At 39.1% G+C, this 8,532-nt stretch overlaps 1 protein-coding gene across 1 annotated transcript; it reads left to right on the forward strand.

Annotated features, from left to right (window-relative positions):
• Positions 1-858: 858 nt before the first annotated feature.
• LOC122434856 (allergen Bos d 2-like) lies at positions 859-6,951 on the forward strand. The gene is given in 9 exon segments (XM_043458625.1): positions 859-997; positions 1,473-1,476; positions 1,478-1,483; positions 1,647-1,773; positions 1,967-2,037; positions 4,055-4,162; positions 5,133-5,231; positions 5,400-5,436; positions 6,748-6,951. Coding segments are annotated over 8 exon segments (513 nt in total). The 5' UTR covers positions 859-916; the 3' UTR covers positions 5,417-5,436; positions 6,748-6,951.
• The last annotated feature ends 1,581 nt before the right edge of the window (positions 6,952-8,532 follow it).

Genomic DNA, 8,532 nt, shown 5'->3' on the forward strand with positions numbered 1-8,532 from the left:
AGTCCTTCCAATGAACACCCAGGACTGATCTCCTTCAGGATGGACTGGTTGAATCTCCTTGCCATACAAGGGACTCTCAAGAGTCTTCTCCATTCTACTTACGTGTGCAAAATAAAAAATAAAACAAACTCCAGAATATAACAAGAAAAGATACAGAGAAGAAACTAGTGGTGATTATCAGTGGGGTGAAGAAAAATGGTAGGTTAAGACCGAAGGAGTGGAATAAGAGGTACAAACTACTATGTTAAAATAAATAATGTATAAATATATATTATAAAACACAGGCAATAAAAAAGCCTACATATTTATAACTTCCAAAGGAGCAATAAAATTATGAATACCTATATGGTATACTTATAACAAAAAATATTGTACCTCAAATATATTTCAATGTCAATATAAAAAAAATACAGACCCCTCTAAGGAATGCCCTGATAACTGATTCCTGGTAGAAACAACACATACTGATTTTCTTAAACTAGACGGTGCCATCTTTACTTTTAGAAAATAAGCTTAAACAGACCTCTTCAACATGAGAGAAATAACACACAGGTTGAAGATGTGTGTCTTGGACTCTTTGAGGACGGACAAGAATATAAATATCACTGTCCTGGAAATACCTCAAGTGTTCTCTGAGTCCTTATTTACTCTAAAGACTTAATGTCCAGATCCAACTGCGGCTTCTCTAAAAATAAATATCTCTATGAGAGCCACAGAAAACCACTAAAAAAGCTCAGCTGCCATCCAGGATGTCAGAAGATGACGTCTATGAAACCACATCGTGTGATTAACCACTGTGTGATCGTTATGCATTCTGCCAAGACACGTATCCTATAAAGAGTGCAACAATTCAAAACCTATCCAACAACTGGGATGCGCTCAGCTTCCCTAGAAGAAGGACCACAAGGGTCACAAGATGAAGGCTGTGTTCCTGACTCTCCTCTTTGGTGTGGTTTGCGGGGCCCAGGAAACTCCAGCTGAGATAGACCCCTCAAAGGTACCCAGAAGGAGGTGATCTCCTGGAAGGTCTTGCTTGTTTGAGTGTGTGTGTCTGTGTGTGTGGTTGTTTTTGTGTACATGTAAGAGATAAGCTCATTTATATGTATGATCACATTGTATCATGGACTGTGGTCCAGTGAGCAAAATACAACCCTTTGTTTAAGCGGCCTTTTATTTTTTCTTCATCTTATTTGTCTCTAGGCTAAAAAAAAAAAAATTAACACACTATCATTCAGAGAGTCATGACCAGTCATGACATGTTTTATTTCAAAAAACCCTGAACTGTACGTTTTCTGCTCCAATAGGAATCATGAATTTGTGTCATGTTATTCAACAAGGTAGAGGGGAGAACTCTGCTTAATAAGGAATTTACTTCTCTTCTGTGTGAAATGCAGAAGCTAAAGGTGGCGCTGGGTACTGGTGAGTGACCAAAAAAGATATTGACTGATGTTTATGGAGACCTTCCTCCTTAGATTCCAGGAGATATGCAGAAGACACCACCCTTATGGCAGAAAGTGAGAGAAACTAAAGATCCTCTTGAGGAGGGTGAAAGAGGAGAATGAAAAAGCTGTGTTAAAGCTCAACCTTCAAAAGCTAACATCACAGCATCTAGTCCCATCAGTTCATGGCAAATGGAGGGAAACCAGGTGGCACCATTTACTTAGCTGCGGATAACAAGGACAAGATTGTGGAAGGGGGCTCACTGAGGGGCTACTATCGTCAGATTGAATGTATCAACGACTGCGAATACCTCTCCATTACAGCTTATGACAAGTAAGCATGACATCCTCCCCACAATGGAAAGCAAGGAAACTGTTGATGGTGGACATGGGGTCCAGGCTCCAATGTGCAGTGAAAGGCGTGGGTCATGACTGCAAAGTTGAGGGTGCAAACTCTATTCAAGGGCATCCTCAAGGGCTGGGTAATGGATGGAGAGCAAGGAATGTCTTGTTTCTTGGTTTTTCAGGGACGATGGCACATGCCTGTTACTCAAAGAAGTGGCAAAGAGAAAAGAAGGCTATGTTTACGTCATAGAATGTGAGTATTCCAGCTTTGGGGATGGGCTGTCTTCCCCAAACCATGGAACGTGTTCAGTTCGACAGCCTCGATCCCATCAAAGACAACTAGATGTCTGGATGGGTGGACTGCTTCCGCTACTCATTACCAATGCAATCTTGGAAGAGCCATTTAACTTTTCAGGAATCAATTCTGTCCCACAACACCAGGGTGAGGTCCAAGGGTGGAATGTGGCCACTGATGGGCTCTGGGAAAAAGCCCCAGCATGGTGACTATACTTGTTCCCTGGGCATGGTGAAGTGCAAAAGATTATATATATATTACATACACATGTATATATATACATACACAATACACATATACATATATGTATATACATATATAACATATGTGTATGTATATATGTATATACACATACACACATACATATATATACACACATATATATGTGTATATACGTACATATAATATATATTATATAATTTATATATATTATATAATTATATATTATTATATTATATATAATATATATAATATAATATATATTATATATTAATATAAAAATGTTAAAAACATTAATTTGGGGGTTTTCCCCTATTCTATATATATATGTAATTATATATATATTTATATATAAAATTATATATATCATATAATATATATGTGTATATATATTATATATATACATACATATATATTATGTACATATATGTATGTGTGTGTATATATGTATGTATGTATATGTATATATATTATATATGTATGTATGTATGTATCTATATGTATATGTGTATACATATATATAATTATTTTAAGATTATAAAGACTCAAAATATTTTTTTATTTCACCTACATGATCAAATTTGCTTAAAATGAAGAAATTTCTTAAACGTTAAAAGTTCTTTATTAGTAGCTGTAGTAAGTAGAACATGATTAATTTCAAGTCCCAAAATGAGAACGGCTAAAATAAGAGCTCTGCAATGCAGGAGGCCCAGGTTCGATACCTGGGTTGGGAAGTACCCTGGAGAAGGAAATGACTACCCACTCTAGTCTTGCCTGGAGAATCCCATGGACAGGAGAGTCTGCTGGGTGACAGGCCGAGGTTCACAGATGTCAGACACGACTGAGTGATTTTTTGCTTCACTTCAAAATAAGAGCAAAAATTTTAAACTAATTTTTACATATACTGAAAGTGACTTTAGCATAGACTTTGATCTCCACAGTTTGAAATAACAAGAACTATTTCTCAAATATAATATCAACACATAAGTTGAAAGGGGCACTCACATAGATTTCTATCTCTGTAGTTAACAATAATATGAAATGATTCTCAAATGTTAATATAAACACTGTAACATTACATGAAGTGATCACATGTCCATGGGTTTCATCTTCATTGAAAACATATACAACAGAGCACTCTCATCCTGGTCTGCTGCAAGTATTTCAATTTCAACTGTGGGCATGCAGCCACAGAATCTAATCTGCAATCATTAAAGAGTATATATGCCCAACGTTAGGCAACAGGCTAACTTGTACCTCTTTTGTTACTTCTTGTGCTAAGAAACAACTCTGGATTATGCAGTACCTTTCATTTTACTAAGATTCATTTAATTATTTAGAATTCCTTTCTAACCGTGACTGTACTTGCAAACGGGGTCACAAAATTCCTGAAAATGTACCAGTCAGCTCTTGTGAGCCAGTATGAGATGGTTGAGGTTCAACTCACACTATAGTTGCAACAATCAACTTTGCTATCATTCACAGAAGGCTCAGTATAGAAGACTGGAAGTCTTAAAGATCTTCAAGAGAGCGGTGTGTGGACAGAGCATCCCTACTTCACTAGTTGTGTTAAAGACTCTAACAATGCACCACTAGAAATGCCATTGAGACAGAGTTTACCATCAGAGGGAAAATGGATGATAGAGAGCGTGTGAAGAATAAGACATGTTCAACTGAAAAGGAAAGAAGTTAATCATACTGAGGTTTGAATGTTTGTTCTTGTATTTTGTTGTTGTTGTTGTTTTTCCTGTCACAGACGCGGGTGCAAATACTTTGGAACTGATTCACGTATCAGAAAACATGCTGGTGACTTATGTTGAAAACTATGATGGGGAGAAGATCACAAAAATGACTGAAGGTCTTGGTAAGTCCTGTAGCTTATGTAGATGAGCTTGTATGATCAGTACTTTTGTACTAGGAAGAGAGGCACACACAGCTTACAATAGGGCTTCCTGGGGGCTCACATGGGAAAGAACCCACACCCAAGGCAGGAGACCTGGGTTTGATCCCTGGGTAGGGAAGATCCCATGGAGGCGGGCCTAACAACCCACTCCAGTATTCTTTCCTGGGAAATCCCATGGACAGAGGAGCCTGGCGGGCTACAGTCCATGTAGTAGCAAAGAGCTCACAGGACATGACCCAGAACAGTATCTATTGTCCTTGGGGAGGAATTACAGGTCCTTTTCTTTGCTTCACAGCTACATTATTATTTGGGCTCTTTTGACTGTTTTCCTTTGCTTTCCCACATTCTCATTTCTCTGATTAAACTTATGCTTTGACCTAAATATTTCACAGACAAAAGGCAGGCCAGAAACATGGTGGGTGGGGCAAGGAACACAGGGTCCTGTTCCGTCTCACTAAGATGAGTGTGGTTTTGAAACTTCCCCATCATTCCTGCACCCATTCATTTCATAAGCGTTCATGAAAACCCCAGGGATGGACTTCTAGAATGCAGACAAAGTGGACAGGAAGAGATAGAGTTGGGAGGAATTCTGAGTCTCAGACTCACCATGACCTTCTTTGATGTCCCATGAAAGACTGTATCTCACAGCGGGATGCCTAAGGTCTCAGCTGAATGATTAGTTGTTCTCTGAACTGGAATGTAATAACATGTTAACTATGTGGACTCTACCCGCTGGACACATCTGAAGACCTGTGTGCACACTCAGGCACGTCTGTAGAAAAACAGCTGGAGAGCAGGGTTTAAATGATGATGAAGGGCAGTGGTGTTGGTGAGTCTTACTGGACACTACAGGAATGAACCAGGTGGCACTCTATAACCTATAAAGGATTCTAATGCACACGTCTTCTGCTCTGTTTGCTATGAAATCCAGGCAAAGGAACCAGCTACACTCAAGAACTTCAGAAGTATCAGGAACTGAACAGTGAAAGGGGGATTCCAACTGAAAATATAGATAATGTCATAGAAACAGGTAAAGCCCCAGACAATGACAGGTATCCAAAATGAAAGACATCACTAGAACATTCAATTCAAATTACCTATTGGCAGAGATGTCTTTAATAAGAACTGTTCTGTAATAATCTTTTGAAATATAGGCAGGTCAATGATCATTTTCCCCCTTATTCATTCTCTTTCACAGACAGTTGTCCTCCATAAGAACAGTGAAGAGTGGTTGGGTGAGTAGAAATATGACACATACAACCTATTTTTTTCTCAATAGGTTAACACTTTGGGGGAAGGGGGCTTACTGCTTTAAGAATGGGATACATACATAGTGGAATATTACTCAGCCAGGAAAACAAAAGAAATAATACCATTTGCAGCAACATGGATGAAGCTAGAAATGATTTTACTAAGCAAAGTAACTCAGAAAGAGAAAGGCAAATATCATATGCTATCATTTCCATGTGGAATCTAAAATACAATTCAAATGAACCATTAAAAAACAGAGACAGACTCAAACACAGACAAAATTAATGGTTACCAAAGGGGAAGCAGGCAGGCAAGGGGTAGATTTGGAGTTTGAGATGAGAAGATACACACTAAAATATATAAAATAAACAACAAAGACCAATTGGAGAGAGCAGAGAACTATACTCAATGTCTTCTAATAACTTTAAGAAGAAGAATGAAAACAGGTATACACATACCTAAACATACATGTAACTGACGGCTTCCCAGGTGACTCAGAGTTCCAGAATCTGCCTGCCAATGCAGGAGACACAGGAGACGTGGGTTCATCCCTGGGTCAGGAAGATCCTTGGTTCAGGTACCCCACGCCAGTATGCTTGCCTTGATAATCCAATGGACAGAGGAATCTGGGAATCGATAGTCCATATGGCCACAGAAGAGTGGGACACAACCCAGAGAGAAAACAACAACAAATGTATAAATGAATCACTTTGCTCTATACCTGAAACTAACACAACATTGAACAGCAACTGCATTTCAATAAAAATTAATTTAAAAAAGAATGGGATGACAGAACACTTCACCTTGTCAAGTGTCAAAAGCTTGGACTTCCTTAGTCTTTGGATTAGAATATCTAAACCCTGACATCGGTCTAGAATCCACAGTGAGATGCTTTACGGGCAATGGAGGTGGTGTGAAGCCCTGAGCTATAAGATAGGATGATCGCTGGGGAATGCCACTGTGAATGAATGACCCTGCAGTCACAACACATGCATGATGATAAAGGATGTCACAGAGCATATAGTCTCCTACATCTCAGAGCTGTGAATGCATAACGTAGAAACTCTCAACATCAGAACTGGTACCGGACTGTTCACAGCTGGTTTCACCAGGTGGTAATTCTACAGTACCCCCAGGGATACACACACAAGAAAAACTTCTGTGAAATGGGTCTTGCAGGAAAACTTCTCCACTGCTTTTCCATCAGCAACTGGTTCTACTCTTTCTTTCATGCTCTAGCCAATATCATATTAATAATCATCAGCTCAACATTTTCCTTTTTTGCATGCTTAAAGAAAAACATGGAGTAAGAATGTCAGCAGCATCGAAGCACTCATGTGTCCCAGTCATCCAGGTGAAGATAGCAGACCTTTTCCTTGAAATCATCATTGCTTCTATCCCAGGAAATCATGACCCTGAACCCAAGGCTTTCCCACTATGAATATCCTCTGCTATAGCTGATGTGACTGAATTGTTCAATAAATTGATTAATGCACATATTCATAGTGAACAAAGGTTCTATGTCTTCAAATACTCAAAACATGTAAATTCAACCATGCAGAAAATCGAGTGTACAATGAAGGAGGAAATAACTCTGTTCACGATGCACGGTGTGAATCCTGAAAGTGTTTCTGCAAGATGAGAAAGTAAACAACAGAAGGTAGTTTTTATATGGTGAAATGAGGTTCCAATCAGATGTCACACGAGAAAGGGAACTGGGGAGTCAGACACCTTCAAGTAGAATCTCAGCTGTACTAAGTGGAGCTTGAAAACAACTCAATGATGGTGTTAAGCAGCGTTCATCTGCTGTGGGGTGGCAGGAGGTGGTAAGGTTTGCAGAATGCAGTCTTACATGGCTTCCAGGGATTGCACTAGTAAATATATATATATATACCAAAAATACCTACCAATGCAGGAGACACAAGAGACGCAGGTTCAATCCCTGGGTCGAGAAGATGCCCAAAGGAGGAAATGGAAATCCAATCCAGTATTCTTTAATTATTCATATATTTTGTTTATTCAATAAGTGTTGATAAGATCTTTTCTTTTTATTTATTTAATTTCAGGCTAATTACTTTACATTGTGTAGCGGTTTTGCAATACATTGACATGATTCAGCCATGGGTGTCCATTTGGCCGCCATTCTGAACCCCCTTCCCACTTCCCTCCCCATCCCATTCCTCAGGGTCATCCCAGTGCACCAGCCCTGGGCACCCTGTCTCATGCATCAGACCTGGAATGGTCATCTATTTCACATGTGATAATATACATGTTTCAGTGCTATGCTCTCAAATCACCCCACCCTTGCCTTCTCCCACAGAATCCAAAAGTCTGTCCTTTACATCTGTGTCTCTTTTGCTGTCTTGCATAGGGTCATCATTACTATCTTTCTAAATTCCATATATATGCATTAACATACTTTATTGGTGTTTTTATTTCTGACTTACTTCACTCTGTATAATAGGTTCCAGTTGCATCCACCTCAGTAGAACAGATTCAAATGTATTCTTTTCAGTGGCTAAGAATATTCCATTGTGTATATGTACCACAGCTTTCTTATCCATGTGTCTGCTGATGGACATCTAGGTTGCTTTCATGTCCTGGCTATTGTAAACAGTGCTGCAATGAACACTGGGGTATATGTGTCTCTTTCAATTCTGGTTTCCTCAGTGTGTACGCCCAGGAGTGGGATTGCTGGGTCATACAGCAGTTCTATTTCCGGATTTTTAAGGAATCTCCACACTGTTCTCCATAGTGGCTTCACTAATTTGCATTCCTGGCAGCAGTGTAAGGGGGTTCCCTTTTCTCCACACACTCTCCAGCATTTATTGCTTGTAGACTTCTCGATGGTGGCCATGCTGACTTCCGTGAGATGGTTCCTCACTGTGTTTTTGATTTGCATTTCTCTAATAATGAGTGATGTTGAGCATTTTTTCATGTGTTTGTTAGCCATGTGCATGTCTTCTTTGGATAAATATCTGTTTAGTTCTTTGACCCATTTTTTGATTGGGTCATTTATTTTTGTGGAATTGAGCTTCAGGAGATGCTTTTCTATCTTTGAGGTTAATTCTTTGTCAGTT

Source organism: Cervus canadensis, chromosome X, assembly GCF_019320065.1.
Source record: "Cervus canadensis isolate Bull #8, Minnesota chromosome X, ASM1932006v1, whole genome shotgun sequence".
Classification (NCBI taxonomy): domain Eukaryota; kingdom Metazoa; phylum Chordata; class Mammalia; order Artiodactyla; family Cervidae; genus Cervus; species Cervus canadensis.